At 40.9% G+C, this 20273-nt stretch overlaps 5 protein-coding genes across 6 annotated transcripts in view; 2 read left to right on the top strand and 3 right to left on the bottom strand.

The window, feature by feature from the left end:
• Positions 1–2049: 2049 nt before the first annotated feature.
• acadsb (acyl-CoA dehydrogenase short/branched chain) lies at positions 2050–6012 on the bottom strand. Its single transcript, XM_046378155.1, has 11 exons — positions 5885–6012; positions 5385–5547; positions 5196–5296; positions 4883–5089; positions 4515–4685; positions 4223–4348; positions 4042–4134; positions 3848–3937; positions 3607–3744; positions 3226–3325; positions 2050–2747 (listed from the first exon to the last, which is right to left on the bottom strand). The coding sequence occupies exons 1-11, from the start codon at positions 5915–5917 to the stop codon at positions 2671–2673; spliced, it is 1299 nt and encodes a 432-aa protein (XP_046234111.1). The 5' UTR covers positions 5918–6012; the 3' UTR covers positions 2050–2670.
• Positions 6013–6180: 168 nt separating this feature from the next.
• LOC124053165 (zinc finger protein Pegasus-like) lies at positions 6181–8715 on the top strand. Its single transcript, XM_046378156.1, has 4 exons — positions 6181–6340; positions 6558–6714; positions 6802–6990; positions 7782–8715. The coding sequence occupies exons 2-4, from the start codon at positions 6579–6581 to the stop codon at positions 8681–8683; spliced, it is 1227 nt and encodes a 408-aa protein (XP_046234112.1). The 5' UTR covers positions 6181–6340; positions 6558–6578; the 3' UTR covers positions 8684–8715.
• Positions 8716–9806: 1091 nt separating this feature from the next.
• Positions 9807–12268, bottom strand: LOC124053166 (L-seryl-tRNA(Sec) kinase). Its single transcript, XM_046378157.1, has 6 exons — positions 11929–12268; positions 11201–11453; positions 10507–10708; positions 10316–10391; positions 10120–10213; positions 9807–10033 (listed from the first exon to the last, which is right to left on the bottom strand). The coding sequence occupies exons 1-6, from the start codon at positions 12199–12201 to the stop codon at positions 9816–9818; spliced, it is 1116 nt and encodes a 371-aa protein (XP_046234113.1). The 5' UTR covers positions 12202–12268; the 3' UTR covers positions 9807–9815.
• A 432-nt stretch (positions 12269–12700) lies between these two features.
• Positions 12701–20000, bottom strand: zgc:174164 (uncharacterized protein LOC570656 homolog). Its single transcript, XM_046378147.1, has 22 exons — positions 19812–20000; positions 19441–19541; positions 19268–19344; positions 19103–19181; positions 18946–19019; positions 18227–18422; positions 18063–18125; positions 17738–17809; positions 17436–17605; positions 17247–17337; positions 16506–16636; positions 15952–16123; positions 15700–15789; positions 15382–15571; positions 15131–15242; positions 14676–14856; positions 14425–14511; positions 14233–14338; positions 13669–13810; positions 13466–13550; positions 13301–13338; positions 12701–13188 (listed from the first exon to the last, which is right to left on the bottom strand). The coding sequence occupies exons 1-22, from the start codon at positions 19876–19878 to the stop codon at positions 13065–13067; spliced, it is 2448 nt and encodes an 815-aa protein (XP_046234103.1). The 5' UTR covers positions 19879–20000; the 3' UTR covers positions 12701–13064.
• LOC124053163 (poly(ADP-ribose) glycohydrolase) overlaps positions 19996–20273 on the top strand; it is a 22508-nt gene continuing 22230 nt past the window's right edge. Inside the window, exon 1 of one of the 2 annotated variants that reach the window (XM_046378153.1) lies at positions 19996–20053. The gene's annotated coding sequence lies outside the window, so the exon portion shown is untranslated. The remainder of the gene's footprint in view (positions 20054–20273) is intronic. The other variant, XM_046378152.1, reaches the window with a different exon arrangement.

Genomic DNA, 20273 nt, shown 5'->3' with positions numbered 1-20273 from the left:
TCGTGGAGCGCTCTCCAGCTCTAAAGGACAACACTGTGTTTTGTGAAAAGCTACTTGAATCCTTGCATAATTAGAGGTCTCATAGCTGTGTTAAAGATGGGGGCGGAGAAAGAGGGTGGTTGAGCTGCGTTTGCCAGCGCAGGGTGAAAAGCAGATAGCTCTGTTTTCATCAGATTATGTTCATTAAACAGAGACTTGCATAAATGACAGGATAAGCCAGAGTGGATCAGAGGGGGGAACAAAGTACAATCAGTCTATGATGCAAACGCAGCCCTTAGCTCCCCCCCTTCAGTTTGGTCATTTAAGTGATTTTTATAAACGTCTGGGCAAACATGGAGCTGATCTTATTGGCATCATTTTGCTTTTTTGCTCGTTTAAGCTTCATTTTGAACCTGTTGTGTCATCAGCCCCTGTCGTCAGATCCAGGGCAAGGTTTAAAGTATAGAGGTTTATATCTAATTAGATCACACATAGCAGACTTCACTCGTGTTAGATTATTAATGCCAGGCTCAGTAGATCCAACTCCAGATTTAGATTTTGTCTAAACAGATCCATAGAGTGACACTGAAATACAAATAATCAGGCTTCTTTTACAGGACAGGATGATGAAAAGACTCCAGTGTTGGTTGTTCCCTGCAAATTTTCATGAGAGCAAAGCATATTTCAGATGAATCTATTTTCTTATGTGCAGAGGTTCTTAAAATTCCAGTAAATTTAACAGTTCACACTGAATATTTCTCATTTACTAATGTGTGAGTATAATCTTGTGATCACAATATTGAATTTTAACTATTTTCTATGACAGAAAACATAATCAGGTTACACAACATTTTGTTTTATTGCAGTGCATTCAGTAAGTGGAATGGCCAAAACACCATTAGTTATTATTATTACTTTAAAATATGTTGATTTTAAGATTGCGAAACATTTTTCCTGAATACAAATATACAAATGCTGAATATGTCCTGTGCCCTTTATTAATATTTGTATTTTAATGATGACAGTAGAGTTTTTATTCCTGTTTATTTACACTGAAAAATGGAGGATGAAAAGATTGCCAACTCCTGGAGGTTCCTGCATGATGATGAATGCACACAGCACACCTGTGGATTCATCCCAGCACTGCTTTTGCAAGGATTATTTCATTTGACCAACTGTAAATGCTGCATTGTATTTGTATCGAACAGATTTTTGAGATGTTTATAGAGAAAAAAAAGAATCTTTGTGGAATTGCCCATTTTTTAAATACAAGGTACAATATTTTCAGTGTCTGATTTTGAAGTAAAGAAAAGCATTGAGATAAGATAAGATTTCCTTTATTGTCTCACAATGGGCCAATTCACCTTGTTACAGCAGCAAGTGGATAGAGGAAAAAAAACAGAAGTAGACATTGGTAATAACATCTTACAAACAATTTACATAAGTAAGGAGAGAATAGTAATATAATATAAAATATAAACACTATTCAGATTAGGTTACATTCTTTTGTAATCAGTGGTTTATGTTACTAATTACTACAATTCCCATGCAGTATGTATTCAGTGACTGACTACATTTTAAAGTAATCTGAGCCAAATATAAACCCCAAACCACAATTTCTACCACAACAGAAGCCATAAATCTGATTTCTTCCATTCATTTTGTGTCAGTGATTATTAGCTTTCAGAACACGCCATTTATTTCTACAAAGAGTCATCATGGGTAATGGCTGTTACCGTTATGGGTCTGTATACTTGGACACAGCTTGTCTGTGTTGTGTACGACAATGGACCTCATTCTACACGGCACATGTAGGCCACAGAAATGTAATCAGTCTCACCTGAAAAATGATTAGTGAGTCAATTACACAAGGCAGCCGCTTTTCATCTGAAGCACCGGTATAATTAAATTGATATGAAATATCATTAGAGGTGACAGGCTGTTAAAAGACGTGGTAATTGACTGCTCTTTTCAGTGAGAGGCTGCCTCAGCTCGGGCTGCTGTTGGAGAATGATGCCATCTAGTGACAGAACTCGGTATTAATCTGCAAACGCCAAAAAAAAAAGACTGTTCACTGCACAACAGCATACTTTTATTGATATCACTAATGATTTTGACAGATCACTTCTTACAGATAGCTTCGTGATAATGTGTGAAATCACTTCCTTATTTTCTCTACAACAAACTGTACAGTATTTATGGAGCATATGAGTGTTACAACACGTCCATTTTCAGAGACTCAGAGTTCATAAAAGACACTTTTAAGTGATTGACCTCATTCATGGCAGACCTTCTGAAGGCACTGGAATATTAAATAAAAGTTTTTAAAAAAGCATTCCAATATTGCACTATGTGGATGAGTTGGATGAGACGCATCACTATAACTCAATAAGCACATGAGGACCAATATGAAAAGAGGGAAGAGGTCTACATACGACTAACTTAATCATAGACTCTTGTAAAGGCCTGAAGAAAAAAAAAAAAGCAACTTTAACCCTAAAGCTGGGAAAATGTAACCACATCAGTAACAGTTTTAGGAACTACTTAAACACGAGTAAGAGTTGGTGATCGAGGACAAACTTTTGGAAGACACGAAAGGCAAATATCCAGCAACGACCAAGGTCATTTGAGGAAATGAAAATGGAGTGCAACACAGCAGAGTGGAATCCATCAGGCTGCTGTCAAATGGTCTCAGTGCTCAAACTCCTTATCAATGAACTTAGAAATTGTAGATAGCTGGACATTTGTTGTCCCTTCATAAATGGTACCTGCACACAGAGACAAAACAAAGCGTTAGAATGAATTCCTGCTGTACAAAACAAGGTCGCGTTTGTCAAATTCCCCTACAAGAATCTGCAGCTTTCACTACAGGGAGACAAGGGGGGTTATTATGCAGACTGCTGGTGCTCCAGCTGAACAACTGGAAGAACTGAGACGGTGGTGATGAAAGGAAAAGTGACATTTTGCCCTGGCAGCTTCCTTGGCTGTGTGTTGGTATAACGGCACTCTGAAGAGGTCAGACGGGGGAATTCCTGCAGGGTCTGATTACAGCCACTGCTATCAGCACTTCTCACCGCCCCTCTCTGGTCCAATCACCTAACAGCTACTACACCTGACCTGCCTGCAGCCCTCATCAGTCGTGTCCTTTCCACAGCTTCAGTCACAGTTGACGCAAACAACAAACAGTGTGCAAACACAAGTCTGTATTTGTGTGGTGATGGTGCACGTTCTTCCAGTCATGCTCACCAATTTTACAGTCTCTGTAGTATTTCTCAATGGGGTAGTCTTTGGTGAAGCCTACCCCACCCATCCATTCAATGCATTTAGATGTAGTTAGGGTTGCAAGCTGAGGAAGATAAAAACAGAACAGATATTACAATGTCTTCAATTCAAGCAGGAAGACGCTTCTGTGAAACTGAAATTTTGTTTTTCATGGGTGTCTCCTGGGCAAGATAGCAACCCCACATAAAATAGATAAAATATTTCTACAGAACATGTAACATGTATGAGATCAGAGAAAAGATGCGAGAATGACAAAACATCTAAACAGTATCTCAAGGCAAAAATCCCTGCCGAAATTAACCACAGTGATCACAATAAATCCTGGAAATGAACGAGGAAGCTCACCTCTGCGCAGAAGTATTTAGCCATGCAGGCCTCCTTAATGAAAGGCCTACCGGCTTCCTTCAGACGAGCAGCGTTGTACGTCAGCAGCCGAGCAGCTTCAATCTGTGTCGCTACGTGGGCGATTTGGTGCTGCATGCCCTGGGATACAAAGGGTTCTGTAAACAACATCTTCGAATACACAGGTCTGCAGAGTCATGTGAAGGATCACAAACGCTTTATCAAAAGGGACTGGAATCTTTACCTGGAAGTCAAAGATTCGTTTTCCAAACTGCACCCTCTGTCTTGTGTAAGGAATGGTGTGATCGAAGCAGCCCTGTGCCAGTCCAAGCATCTGAGGCACACACACACAAGATTACCAATTTTACACTTATTATCTTGAATATAGCACGTTTAGCTTGTTTTGAAACATTTAAGAAAATATGTCTCATGGTTTACCTGAGCAGCAATTCCAATCCTGCCCTCGTTCAGCATTCCAATGGCGTACTTGTACCCATGACCGACCTGTCCCAAAATGTTCTTCTCTGGTACCTTCAACGGACAGTAGAAAGTTGGTAAAAAAAATCACAGCATGCGGTTGTTTCACCTTCATCCCGCTCAGCACGAGGTGTGGCCGTACCTTGACGTTGTCAAAGTTGAGCGGGCAGGTGGAGGAAGCACGCAGGCCAAGCTTGTTCTCCTTCTTGCAAATCTCAAGCCCCTCCGTGTCCCGGTCCACGATGAAGCAGGTGATTCCTCTGTAACCCTGTCCATCAAAAGCCAGTTTGTCTTTAAGAGCTTTTCCATAAAGGATGTTACTCTTCATTGAACACCGTCTTTATGGTGTGAGATGACAAAATCAAGCATTTTTACATTAAGATCCTCCTGAAGAATTGCTACAAATAAACAGAATAAGAGGAGCAGCTACTCACAGCAGATGGGTCCACATTGGCCATCACCAGGAAAACACCAGCATGCTCTGCGTTGCTGATCCACATCTTGGATCCGTTAATGATGTAATAGTCTTTATGTTTCTCGGCACGTGTCTTTAGAGAAAAGGCATCGCTTCCTGACTCTGCTTCAGAGAGGCAGAAGCTTCCGATCTGTGTGACATGACATATATGACGGAAGTGCAGAATATCCACTGAGTTAATACAGCCACAATTGTTCAGATTAACAACATTTTCACAGCTGTTGTCCTCTTCAGATCACGAGGAGGAAAGCAAATTTCTATCTACGCCAGAATAGTATTTTCGGGTTTTATTCCACACACCGGAAGACAGCGTATCAAACTGCTCACCATGTCAGTCGACAGTCGGCTGAGGTACTGCTCTTTCTGAGCAGGCGTACCCAGTTTGGCAAACAGTGTGTTGATCAGCGTGTTCTGGATGTCGCAGAGCACGGCCACAGAGGGGTCCACCTTGGCCAGCTCCTCAATGACCAGAATGGAGGAGAAGAATGTGGAGCCAGTGCCGCCATACTCTGGCTCAATCTCAATGCCCATGAGCTGTAAAAAAATAATGCAATATCAAAGTCAATGTGTAGAAAAGAAAGACTGAAATTAACCTCATAATAGTAACACGTGTTAATTCACAATTAAGTGAGGTACATACACCCTGTTCAAAGAGAGATTTGATCACTTCCTCGTCCATGGCCGAATTTTCATCCATCTTCGACACAAACGGAGCAATGCGCTCTTGGGCGTACTTTTTCACTGTCAAACAACACAGATGTTTACTGTAGTACTGATTTCTCCAGCTGTCAGCAGCAGTAGGACATATCATCATGGATTACGAGCTCACCTGCTTCCCTCATCATGTTCTCCTCGTCTGAATACGTCTGAAGGGGAGGAAAGGAGACCATCCCAGCTGCCTGGTCTGAAGCCATGTCTGGGACAGGCGTGTTGGACAAGCTCCTCCATCCAGCCCGGCATGCACCCCATGGTCGAGAGATCTGTCTGCACGACTGAAAGCAGAGCAGGCAACAGCTGAAATGTCTATCTGTGTCTTGGAACTTATGCACAGTTTCAATAAGAGTGATAAATAGTCGTATCTGCCATCAGTCAGGACCCGCGTTAAGTTAACTAGCTGAACGTTTCATTCAGTGACCAGCTGCGTTGCTGCCAGGTTTTAACTTTTGCTCTCAAGCTAACGTTAGCCGTCTAGCTAGGAACGTCACATCAGCAAGAGCCAGCCAGGTTACGTAACTGGAGAATAAAGGATCGATGCAATGCAAAACGTTTTAAAATCAGCACAGAAACCCTGCAAATGTAAATAAGCATGATCGTAATGTTCAGACTCACCTTTGAGATAATCCTGACCAACGGGGCAGCCATGATACGTTACAAAATGTTTACATGTGATGCTGCCTTAAAGTGCCCCTCGTACGAGTCATACACTCGAGGCTGTGTATTAACGTAAACAATAAGACGATGCACTTCATGGGTAGATTTAAACAAAATAAATTTAAATCACTGTACTCTGAACGAAATGAATGAATATTTGTGTTGGCAACCTGGGTGACCGACAATTCTATCAATGATATGAGAAGTGTGTTTGAGCGCCTATGTTTGTTTTTTTTTTTACAACAGTATAGAAAGGCACCAGTTGCGTTTTAGGGGACACGGAAGACAGATGAATCAGACGAACGGAAGCGGTTCAATTGGTAACAATGCTACCCGGATAATTTATCACAAGGCCCCAATTTTCAAAATTTTCACGCTTCTCGGGTAACGATTATGTTACTTATACGCTGAAAGGTAAGGTATGAACGGCGTTTAGGATGCTGTAAGTCGGTGTTAATAATAAGGGTGGATAGATCTAATAACAGTCGAGCTAGCTAGGCGACGTTAGCTTTGTTGTTTAGAGCTATGAGCTAACCATTAAGGTGTTTATTCAGGTATTGTGTGTCATCAGCAGTTACATGAAAAGCCGCATTGCCACACCGTCGACTCATCTTTTGTGGGACTCTTTCAGCATCATTACAAAAGAAGCAAAATGGAAACGATGAAGACCGAGCCTGTGGATTTTGTGAGGGAATTTCAAGAATACCTGACACAGCAAACCCAGCATGTCAACATGATCTCAGGCTCTGTGTGCGGAGGAAAGGAGTCAGGGGAGCCATTTCAAGACGGTGTGCATGGTGTACACCAGATTATACATCAATACTTAAAAAAAATACAGTGTAAAATCTTAAAGTCATTGTGTTATTTGTTTTCAGCTGCTCCTAGGAGTGAGCAGAATGGTCTGGACCCTCCGTCTGTGGAGGTGAGCCTGTCCATGGAGGATGGGCCAGATGCACAGATGGATGGCCTGGAGAGGACCTGCGATGGGAAGTACAAGTGCAGCTACTGCAGCTATGCCAACAAGGGCATGGCCCGTTTAATCGAGCACATCCGCATCCACACAGGTATACGTTTCAACTACATTCATTTATTATGGCAACACCAAGCCTTTAAAGAAAAACAATCTGAAAGTCTGCAGGTCATCCACACTGATTCCTGAGGATCTGTTACATGACAGTGACTCTCAAGGTGGGAATCACTAGAGAACTTTAAGGTGATTCCCAGAAAAATGAAACATTCATAAAAACGAACTGTTTTTCACTGGGAATGTTCCCAGTCAACTACTACATTATATCATACCTTAACCCGTCACATATGTGGATCTCTGAGTCTAATCAGATGCGAAATCCTTCCTGAATTTGTGACTTCAGAATACAAGACAATGGGTGGAAATACCTGTCAAGTTACACATAGTTTGACATTCTGATTGGTCAAAGGCTGTGGTTAATTAAATCTCCCAAACCCAGCAAACACCTGTCATTTATGTTTCATTACAAGTATGCTAGTGTTTATTTGTCATAAGTCATTGGATTTTGTAATATTAATTATAGTAATACAGTTTGAATTAACAATAAAAGCTAATAAGCAGATGTTTATGTCAGAATGAGTGAAAACTTTCTTCTAGTGAAAATTAGTTTTAGTTTGATTCAGTTTTGACTTGTAATGCTCAAGAATGGAATATTGGAGGATATATCTATCTCTTTCTGTTCATATTGTTTAGCTCCATTGTATAATCCCTTGGGCGGTACATAAACTACATAGCACTTACCGCCTTGCCTCTGTTTGCAATTTCATAGTTAAGTATGCTCAGTAATGTCAATATTCTAATGGCAGTGATTTCATGACTGTCACGCAGGAGAAAAACCTCACCGCTGCCAGCTGTGTCCATTCGCCTCAGCATACGAGCGCCACTTAGAAGCCCACATGCGTTCGCACACGGGAGAGAAGCCATACAAATGTGACCTCTGTGCCTTCCGCTGTAGCGACCGTAGCAACCTCTCGCACCACCGCCGCCGCCGCCACAAGCTTTTGCCCACGAGGGTCGTCCGCTCTCCTTTCTCCACCAAGAGAATGCTGAGCTCCCTGCAAAAGAGGACGGGCTCGCTGGGCTTCAGCAGGCGACTCCTCATCAACTTAAACCCTCCCTCCGTGGGACTGCCAAAACCAGATTATCTGAATGACTTCTCTCAGAAGATCCACCACCATTTGAACAGCAGTGAGTTTAAGAACCTTCCCAAAGTAGATGAGAATGACAGTCACAACAGAGGTGCAAATGGTTTGACTTTTAATAACTCGCTGAACCAGCTGTCCACACTTGCTGGCCAGTTGGTCGGCCTTCAGCCTGAGTCTCAGACTCCTGCGTCCCCAGACAGGGAGTCCTTAACAGACGAGAAGCCCATCCTCATACAGCAGGTCTCTAGTGAACATGTTGCCATGTGTTCAAACGGAGTGCAGACTTCACCACCTACAAAGGAGTCTCCCACCTCAGGCCATGGGAGCTTTGAGAACAACACTCTTACTGTAAGTGTTAGCAACAGCGAGCCGAGCACGCCCGCCCCTGCGCTGACCACACCGGACCAACCGCTCTTACATAAATGCCAGCACTGTGATGTTCACTTTCTGGATAATATTCTCTACACCATTCACATGGGCTGCCATGGCTATGAACATCCATTCCAGTGCAACGTCTGCGGTCACATGTGCATAGATAGATACGATTTTGCATGCCATTTTGCCCGTGGACAACATAAAAAGTGATTGTGCGACCCAGCTGCACATACAGTCTTAAATCCTGGTTATTTCAGTATATTGCTTGTGTTACATCTAATCATGATCACACAGCTTTACATTTTATAGTTTTTGTTATGTACAGCTTGCAAAACTCCTTTATTTTATTTTATTCAATAACTGCACTATATTGTTGCCTTACTGCAGTCTTACATGAGTCCAACTGTTGAGGTTTTCTTATTAGCTTTGGACCGATACATGCATTCACAAGGTGTACAGAACGGGAACAATACAACAGCTCTGCAGGAAAAGCACAAATCGAAGTGTCATTTGAACTCGTCCTACAGCCAGTGTTAGTTAAGGCATTGTGATTTCACTCAGCTCAGGCAGCTATATACGAGACATTTTAAATTAAACACCAATTAACAGTATTTAACACAGAAAACTATGAGCTTCAGCGGTTCAGTTTTTATTGTTGAGCTGTTTTAACTGTAATTTTGTCCACCATGTTGCATGTCTAAACATACACCAAAGTGACCAATGCAGCTGAATCACTTGTTGTGAGACAGGCAGGACGTTCAGAGACTGTCAGCCTAATTGGCCCATTTTCTGTTCAGAACAAGTTTGTGTCCAGCCAGACTCATTATAATCTTGCTTGATGTGCTGAGATTTATTTATACCTCACTCCAAAGACTGCAGAAGGTGTCAACCAAGTGGAACAGTAATATTTCAGATAGATTTTCAAAATTGTTTTGCCCTCTTTTTGTTACTAATTTATACACATGAAACGACTTTCTACAAACATTTATAACTTGAGTAGTTTTATGGAATTGCACATACCAATTTTTGGTACATCTGATTTCACTGTAGCCACTTATTTGTATATTCAAATGTGTGTAACTCTTGGATTATTACTTATTTTGGACAGACAGTAAGCAGGCAGAGACCATGTAGATGTCCACTAGTGCATCACTGTATCTTGGCTACAAATACATTTTGAGACAAGTTTAAGAAAAAAAAACCCAACTTTCTATCAAGTAATAATAAATAAAATTATAGTACGCACACATTTTCTTTGCTTGACTGGTCCACAGACTGAAGAGCAAATGTGTGAACTGCCGATTAAATCCGCCTTAGTAAAAACTCTAGAAAAGATTTTTAATCATTTATTTTCATTCATGACCCTCAACAGGATTTCCTCTCTTTCCCGATCAAAGACGTCGACTGCTCTTTTCACGACACGTTCCACGTCAATGTCCTCCTCTTGAGTGAAAGACGTATTCTGAAGCAGCTGCCTCCGCAGGTTGGGAAGAAATGTTGCTTTGGATTCATTCAGCTGAGTGGCCAAAGACCTCATATGGTCAGGGGGTACTTGATTTTCTACAGTTAAGGTGACAAAATGGGCTAAAAATGACAAAAGTGAAGAAAATATCAAATGTGTTTTATTTATGAAGCTCGGGACTGACCTCTGGCTGTTTTCATGGCTTCCGAAATGAGCCGTCGACAGGCCTGGTCAGCCTGGTGTATCACACTATTGGCACATTTCAGACGGTCAGCCTCCTGCAACAGTATGACACCACAGCTTAAATACATTCTCCATTTCTGAAGTTGCATATTTAAAATCCACAGTTAACTGATTTTATATCAGCTACTTTTACACACCGTTTGTTCAGTGTTGTCCACAACCGGGCTCAGTGGTTTGCTCAGAGCAGAGGAGATCAACTCCATCACCCTCTGGCTGAGGAGAAGCCATGAAGGAAGAGAAGCAGACAGAGGCATCAAATTAACACCTGCATGTGAGGCACGTGAACATAATGAATGAGTGTTCAAAAATGTTTACTGTACAGTCTTACATGTCACATTTGGACAGACTGTCTGTGGTGTTGAGCAAAATGCTGTTTTTCTCCCATGAGTTCTTCTGAGGATTTGGAGACTCCAAACGCTTCACCATCTCCAGTATCACCTCTCTGGGAATGGGTTCAGGCCTGCTCTGGTTTCTGCTGATGCAGGACTCCAAATCACAGTGCAGATAAACCTGGCAGAAACCCAGCGAATCTAAGAAGACAACTAACAACTTAACTCAGCCACAGGGACACCATTTAAGAGGCATGTGAGTAGTTTTGTGTGTTTTATCCCACAGTGTCCTTCTGTTTTCTTGTCATCAAAACAGCCACCACTATGAGCTTTTTCAGTAAACTGAAGCAAATTTACTTCTTATACTTCTTGAGTCTTAGGATCAGTAATTCATCATAGTAAACATTTAAATGCCTTTAACTGCCTTAAATCTTGAGTTATGCTCTCCACCATGATGGTGGTTTTGAAAATATGAACTGGTGCGTTCAGGCGCTTCAGAAGGCTTAGATCTTCCCAGATTTGACAGCTTTGATAGATTTGATGTATGAAATATTGCAGTATGCTTGAAAATATTGTAAGAAAATATCTAAAATGTACAACATTTGTGCTTAATGGGCTAAAACGTGCAAGAATAAAAGTGTGGTTCTTTATGAACATTCAAGTTGTGCTGTTGACAGAAAACAAAGTGCTTACGCTTTCTTGCGAGTTGGTACACTTCATATCTCATGCTTGGATAGTAGAAGTTGTCATCCAGCAGAAAGAGCAGCGGAGCCCAGTCGGTCTGAGAGCGATCCAAAGCTTCAGGCTGCCGTACAGCTCGGATGCACTGTTCCCATGCAGCCCCGTTGATCTGACAGCCGCTCGGCAGCTCGGCCAAAACTTGTTTCTCCAAGAACTGATCGATGCACCGTAAAACTGCTTGTCTGTGTACCTTCCATTCAGTGTGCTAGAAAAAGATTTATAAAAAGACACTGATACAGCACAAAACAACAGTGGGCACATAGAATAAAAACCCAGGGGGAAATGACTCTAGTATTTTATAGTGCACATATGATTTACTTTTTAAAACCATTTTACTTGTGACATGGCAGAAAACAGTGCCCTTCACAAGATCCCTGAGCCTAAGTGGGCACATTGAAATTGCTTGTTCAGTTGGACCAACCTCTGCCTTTATCATCATGAAATAATCCCACGACACTAAAACAAAACTTTGAACTTTTCTGCAATATCTATTTGTTGTTCACACGATGCTGCAAGGTTACCTCTACTGTAACACAATATTGTAACTTCCAACATAACTGACATTAAAGTGGCAGTTTGGTGACGGGACCTGTTGGGGCTGCCACTAGAGAGGGACGCCATACGACCAATTTATCCTGAACATGCACACAAATCTGTCAGTTTAGCTGAACTGTCTTTACCATTTCTTGCAGTCTGACACCGTCCTCTACTTCTCTGGCCTGAAAAGCATGCTCGGGGATCAGGTCATCATACGGCACCACACTGGCTCTCCATCCCTGCAGTGCAGCGCTGTTGACGACCATGCGGGCCAGGGTGGACTTCCCCGCAGCAGGTAGCCCGCAGAGGAGGCACAGACAGGCCGGAGCCCGGGCCACAGCTCCAGCTTCCTCTGCTGCCATGAGCTGCCAGAAAGCCGCTTTGAAACTCAGCTTTTTACATGATGCTGTGCTCATGAATGACCGCAAGTGACAGCGAACTTCCGCATCAGGCCGCGTCAACACATAAGGAAATCACGTGACTTTCGGCTAGCCTGTTTCAAAATAAAAGCACACAGACTGAAGTTAGGCAAGCTAAGAAAGGGGATGCACTAGAAAAAAAATGGAAAATGTCCTCTTATGACGTTCTGGTCATAAGAGACCAATTATTGGTCAGCTCTATGGTGATGTACTGTTGTCTCCACAATGAGGCTGCCACAAGGGGTCAGACAAACAGTTATTTTGAAGGGTCACAGGTCGAAAGTGTTCAGAACCACTGGAACCAGTCAGATCTTGGATTTTTTTGTGTTATTTCCATGCCCAAGAGCATGAACCGTCGTTAAATTAGTTCATTTACTTAGAGAGAGCAGTGACACACCCGGAGTGTATACATTATCAGAACAAGGAAAGAGTATTTCTTTTCAGATCCACTTTTTTGAACACTGAAGCAAAAAGCATACAATAAAATAGGTTGAAATTCATTGCTCGATACATATTTTTATTACAATTCACACAATCAGAATTCATAATATATTAAGTTGAAAATTATACATAATCACATAAAATACAAAAGATTCGTTTTTTTTTTTTTTAAAAAAAAGATATTATATGTGCACATATTTCCAATGACTGATAAACAGGAATCCAAAAAACAAAACAAATAATAATAAAAAATACTGGTATTCCACCACCATCTTACTACAGTTAACCTTAAAAAGTGCTGTCAGTAAGTCTGTTATTATCACAGTGTTTAAAAATAAGAAAACCCATTATACAATATTGAGCTTTAGTAAACTTCATACATTCACAATACAAGTGAAAATATTTGGTTAAAAAAAGAATCAGTTTTGTGGCCGCTTGGGCGGGATTGGTCTGGGCACTCCAGGGCCCTGCCCAGGAGCTGGTGGTTTTTCAGGGGCGGTGCTTATTTCTGTGTTCCAGTAATCCAGTTCTCCATACCTGAAACTGACAAGTTGTATACAAATTCAGCTAAACCAGCCACACGAGTCTGACTGTGCAGTTAAGGCTTTACTTTCCATCTCTGTGCGAAATAAAAAAAAAAGTAATGACTACATACCCAGAAATTGGAACTGAGGTAGCTGGTGGATATGCAGGCTGAAATTAGAAGGAAAAACAAGTCAGAATCCTCTTTTGATTAATATACCTCTTTCCTCTTTTGTGACTGATTACCATACTTATAAATCAAAATTGTACAGCCTTTCATTCAGTATATAACACCAACCCTTTCAGGAGGGGGCTGAGGAGGTTGGATTGTGGTATGAACACTGCTGTTTGATGGTCCATTTGCATTTTGAGCATTACGTGACCTGTGGGGGGGAAAAAAACATATGAAAAGCAATAATGTTTTAATCCAAAATATGAAACACTGTAACTGCAGCCTTTAAAAGATCCATCAGCAGGTTTTTAACATGAGGTGACGTTTACTTGAGACGGCTGGCGAAGCTTCCTTTCAGGCACGGGTCCAGGGAATCTCTCCTGAAGATGTAGAGCAGCACCAGAATGAGAAGTACCAGAACAGGAACCACAAGCAGGAAGAAAATCAACAGGCCATTCCTGAGGGAGTAGTCTTAGATACAAAAGGTCATGTGAGGATAAGAAACATTACTGCATTGATTACACCAAACAGTCAAACATCAACAATTCTTGCAGATTTTTTTTGTTGTATGAATGGACAAACATTATTAAAATGACCTAAGGACACATTCACATCTGCACACTGGAGCAACAGGTATAACACATAACCACTGCTACCACAGCCATGCCAGCAGAGAATAGAATGATTAATATATGAGTAATATGAAGCCCTTATAGAGGACTACTATGGCCCTCCCAAACCTTGTATTAGATTACAGTGTATCTAGTGACGCATTCAGAGAACTTCATTGCTGCTTTCCATATGGTGCCCCAATTAAAGAGTGTGGCATTAGATGAACTGTATAAAATAAAGCGCCTTTGACTATGTGTGTTCTAAAATCATTTTAAACTCACCGATCTGAGCGGGACCACTGTCTATGCTGCCCCCTCGCCCTGACTCGTTACAGTTAGGTGGGGCCCAACCATTTTCACAGTGGCAGTGGCCTTCGTTATTGCACACCTGAAAGACATTAAAACAGCAAAGTCAGGCAACAGTTATTACTGGCTGGTATCTTAGTAAAGAGAGAAAATTAACTGTCGTCTTACCCCTCGACCGTGGCAGGTGGTCCGAGCATCACAGTCCAAGTTGGGCAGCAGAAAGGAGGCGTTAACACATTGAAAGTTCAGGCAGGTCTGCGAGGAAAGACTTATAACTTATTGATGGAGTCAAAATGAGTCATTTCCATTTTAACAATTACAGTAATACCCTGGATTAAGTCACATCACTTTTAGTTCCTGGTTACATTCCTTCTCTTCTTAACAAAGATTCCATTCGTCGAAGTTTGCTTACTGCTTACCTTTCCTTTATCACAAGGGCTGCCAGGATTAACGTAAGCAGGATCCAGTACATCTGGGCCAAGGTTGAAGTCTGCATTAACACAAGTCGACCCTTGAACAACTTGGACACTGACTTGGGCACCAGGAGGGATAGTGCTGAGGTCCACGTCAGTGCACTGCACCTTTCCACACTTGGCGTTCCTGCAGTCAATTCCCACAGTTGTTAATTAGTTGTACCACATAATTTTGTTGAAAATGACCATCCTAAGGAGGAATGATTTGATTTTAGATCGCATGTCATAGGAATAACTGTACCCTGAATATCTACCCCAAACAATTTGAATAAGTGAGGTTTATGACAATTTAGAAGTTTAAATCCTGCTAAAGTTTTCCTCAGAATTACACACTTTATTTATAGCATATCCACAATTAAATTCATATCATTCAATGATAAAAAAAAAAACAGACTACTTACGCTACACTACACTTGATAGGGTCTCCTGTGCTGGAGATTCCACAGTTTCCAAATAAGTTTCCCCTGGTATTTGCATGCTCAAAACAAATATCATCAGCCTTTTTTGCTGGATCTGCCCAAGAGAAACATAATATCCAAGATAAAATATTAATGACAAGAGAAGTTAATTAATATCCTACCAGGGGGCCACCGCCTCCTATTGAAATCAAACTAGCTGCAGAGGTCTTTGTAGCGAGTATAACTGAATGTACCTGGTGCAAAGAGGTGTTTGCACTGGAAATCATAAGTCTGGCATCGGCCCTCATAGCAGTACGCATCATGACAGGGGAGGCCATCCATGATATAGAAGTCATCAGGACAGGACGAGTTCTTGCCATTGCAGTATTCAGTGAGATCACAGAGGTTAACAGATTCTCTGCATGGCGTTCCAGCAACTTTGATCTAAAACAAACAATAAAAAAACAATCACAACAACAGAGATATATCTACTTTTTATTTTACAAGTGAAATTTATTTCTTTGATTCAATGCAGTCATGAACTCATCTCACAAGTCCGGTATAATCCTGACCTGACAGTTGTCGCAGCAGCTACCCTCCGCGCAGGCAGAACCACGTGTTAATTTGCAGGTGGCAGCATCACAGCATTTATTGTTGCATTCCTGCATGAAATGGAAGCAGAGAAAAACTATGCTTACCACCACACTAAACCGATTCCAACAATGCCACAATATCTTTATTCTAACAACAAGATCAGATCACTTGGTAAAGCCGACAGCAAATGCATACATCACTTCTGTGGCTTCCTGTGGGTTCTACACTACCTCTGGTTTGCCACAGTCACACTGCTCTCCTTCGTCCAGTCGGCCATTGCCACATTCAGCAGTACCAATCACATCTGACGGAGAGGGCTGGTTTTTGAGACACACGCCTCCTCCACGGATGATCAACGTCTCAAAGTCTTCTGCGCTGCAGCTGCTGAAAGTGGTGGATCCACTGCAGGGCAACAGGATCAACCATAGATGGAAAAATCAAATTCTGACCAGCCTCGCTAAACAATTTTTGACCACATAACAGAGGACATTTTTTGGTTGTCAAAAACAGTAATTAGTAGTTTTATGTATGACAGGAAGGATTTTCTGAGCTTAAAAAACAAATTCTGCATAATACTGACAGAAGCATTTTGCTTTAGACTGGTTAAATTCTGGTTTTCATGTAACAAAGAATATTTTTAATTTCAGGGGAGGATTAACAGCTTGTGTACCATGTGTTTTGTAAAAGATAGAATGCACTATGTACATATTATAGGATTTTAAACAATTGCTTTTTTAATTTCATGTCAAGGACTTGGGAGATATTTTGTGAAAGATGTGATTACCCAGCAGAGGCTGCCATGATGCAGCTTTTTCCATTACATTTGCAGCGCGAATCGTCGTGACTCATGCCCAGGTTATGGCCCATCTCATGGGCCACCACAGTGGACACATAAGCCAGGTTATTATTGCTGAACTGTCAAAACACACCCAATACATTCAGTGCCAACATTCACCATTGTTTATATACCTAAATTTATGATCCTGAACTGCACATTGAAGTTATCAATCAAAAAAGCGAAAAGGAACTTCAAGTACACATGATCTTCATAAAGTAGAGAAAGAGAGAGAAAATTTCACTCAATCAGTTTTCTGGCATATCACGATCCATTAAAAGTGTAAACCAATTGTAAATATTCTATGATTTTGCACACGTGTATAATATTTTGAGTTGATGAGGAAGTAAAAATCAGTCACTATTAATGTTGAAAAATAATGTGATTTTTAACATAAAATCTCAAACTTAGATGGTTTCTTTCCAATGTGACTTTAAATGATAACAAAACCTCACAATACATAACAATGCAAAAGTATTGAAACAATCCAACAAAGCTGCCTTGTCATGGTGCTCAATAAAACTGTCTAACCTGTTAAACCACTGTGTTATTCGGAGCCTGTGAACGAACTGCACTTACAGGACTTCCCATGAATAATTCATACAGTGTCAGTTTCTGCACAAAAGCTCATGCTGCCCAAAGCATCATGGTGTCAGCTGGCGTTAGAAGTTAAAAGGAAGTTAAACTAACCACGTTGATTCCTCCAGAGCTCGATACAGAGCAGACTGTGCCCACGAAGGCCATACCTAACACACCTCCAGCATACGGCGTGGGCTGACCTCTGAGAAACAAATGAACAAAGAGACAAGTCACAAATTTGGCTCTGATGACAACAGACAACAACAACATTAACAACAAAAAATAACATACAGTACTTACACAATGAGTTGACCAATGTCATGCCTGATCCTTGGTAACAGAGAAGTCTTTCTCCAGTCAACAAAACTTCCCAACACATCTCCTGCAGACCCTTCCACATTAAAGGGATTACTATCCTTGAAAATCTCAAGGCCCACCAGGATCACACGGATATTCAGCATCTTGTAATACTGGAACAGAAACAGAAAATTAAAGCAGGAGATAATATAGCACAACAAATCACTAGCACACAAATCACAAGAGAACACCAGAATTAATAAGAATTATGCCTCTTTTCTTATACAAACAACTTAAAATCTCACCCCATCCAGCAGATTAGCCAATTCCACCATTTCCTCTCGTACTGCTGTCTCATTTTGTTTCTTAAAATTATACTGTTAATACAATTAACACAGAAATAAAAGTTACAACAGACTGGTTAATATTTATTATATAATATTTAAAACCACTGCAACATTTGTGGGAAAAAAGCAGATTGTTAAATAACTATTTCCAGGTTGACGAATCAGTGAGTACAGTTAAGGTGCTCATTTACTTGCATTTTATTGAAAAAAAGCAAACATGTTGCAGCCTATTCACCCCCCCACCCACATACCAGAAAATTCAGAAACAAACGAACACACTCACCCTGAGCTTATCGACAACTAGCACCAACTCCACATAACTGGTGTAAGGTAAATTGCGCTTCCTCTGTTGCAAGACAAAACAGTGAAGAAGGCAAAGCAGTCATTTGGATCTTCAACCACTTTCCACTTTAAAATCTGTTCACACTATAAACATAAGTTTCTAACCCGCAGCAGAGAAGTCAGCGATTGGCCAGGCTCAAAAGGTTTATGGTGTTGTGTTGATGGTGTAGCCTCACTGACCACCCCACATGTGACTGGGTCGGACTGAATATCTTTCAGCAGGTAGAGAAGGTGCTCATTGGTGGTAGACTGTGGCACAGGCTCAAGTCCGTAGGTATCATTTCCCATGAGGATCACACCCCTACAGAGAAGTAATGCACAATAGATACCACCATTAACAAAATACCTTCAGTCTGTTGCATAGCCAGGGAGTGGCAATCCCACAACACTGCATGATCTGAAACTGCGGCACACAGATCAATCAAGTCTGACTGATGGACCTAAACCGAGTACTCTTCCTATAATAAGTGGGATAAAATATGTCTGAGGCGATGGAAAACTGTCCAACCTGAATGTGTGACTCGACTTGTGCTATGGCTGAAGTTGGTATCACATCTTCATGAAAGTATAATTCAGTACTGATGTGACAAAAGTATGCAAATATCACAAAAAAAACCCCAAACTTCTTACCAATATGATTGATTGGACTGTGCTATACATTAGACACTGTTTAATCTGTTCAAGTTCAAAACTTCAATAAAGCCAGTTTATTGCTCTCAATCATTAACTTAAACAACAAAATATATCCTATGATCCTCATACGCTTCCAATGGAAGTCAATAAATGTTTCCTAAAAACACAAAAAGCAAGAGAGATGTCCAAACCTGAGGCCAGAGCATGTACTGAGCGCTACCAGCGAGTTCTCGTATCCCTCCACCTCTCCATGGTAATAGCAGTGCTTTGAAAAGAAAATTAAAAACCGGTTCAAGTATTCAAGTCTATGCCAGACTAACTAAGCAGAATGAGTGAGTGTCCACATACCTGTGTTTTTGGATAGGATAACTGGTGGTTATTGGTGGTGTTGTGGAAATACTGAACAAAGTTTGGGTGTAAAAAGTCCCTGACAAGAACAGAAAAAAATATATCAGGCAATTAATCCAAAGCATTAACAAGAATTTATAATAATGTCAGTGTGTCTGTGCATACCTGTTCTTTTGTAGATGCAGAATGTACTTTCTGTTGTTTACAGTGAGTGCATATGTTACTGTCTCCTCTCCATATTTCTAAATGGGTAAAAAACAAAAACCCCCAAAGCATTCTGAATGCTGTCATGTTAAAACATCATTTATAAAGATCATTTAATTAGGGCTGTTACTTACCTCTTCTGACTGTCTGTTGGTGCTCCTTGTCCATCTGTGAATCACCTGAGGATTTACAACAGAGTACTTGGAGAGTTTTAACGGAAGTCCATTGAAAGTGTCTGGAGGAAAAGTAAATACACAAAGAAACTATAATTATTAACAAGATATTCTGGGATTAACTAATGCTTTTCGCTTCATAAAGTATTCTATCCATAAATAAGTGAATCCACAAAGAAGAAAATGAATTGAGAAATATTTAGACCTCAGTTCTGGGGTACCACATTCTTAAAATTCGTTTAAAACAAGAAAATAAAAAACACAAGCAGATTTGATGGCAATCGTCGTTGGAGACGTGTACAATAGAAAAACAAGCGCTTTTCTCTCCTCACCTTTGTTGTCAATCCCACAAATGTAACACGGCAATAAAACAGCGAATAAGATGTATTTTGTGACCATGATCCTGCTTAAAGTGTCTAGATTATGTCCCCATAAAGCCCAGGGTCTATCTACTGTTACTTAGTTCGAGCATTCACTTCCTTCTGCTGGTCAGGTGCGTCTTGGTGGGTGTGGCTAACTGCAGGTGAGCCAGGCAACTTGAGAAACCAAAGTTCAATTGTTGAGCGAAAAGACGGTAAGTATTTGCGGAAGGATACGGAACTAGTCTATTAATTATGGTGTAAGTGTAAACAGACGCGTAAACAATACTTGCTTTATCACAAGTTAATTGTGTCAAGTGGAGCGAGTTGCTGTCTTCTATCACTTCTCTGTCCATCGGCGTTGTTAATATGAAGATACAATAAGTCTACTGTAAAATAACACTAGAGATACCTGAACTTTGACATTTTACATCA

Source organism: Scatophagus argus, chromosome 21 (genome assembly GCF_020382885.2).
Source record: "Scatophagus argus isolate fScaArg1 chromosome 21, fScaArg1.pri, whole genome shotgun sequence".
NCBI classification, from domain to species: domain Eukaryota; kingdom Metazoa; phylum Chordata; class Actinopteri; family Scatophagidae; genus Scatophagus; species Scatophagus argus.
Note: the sequence above shows the minus strand (reverse complement) of the source record. Positions and strands in the feature narration are given on the sequence as shown.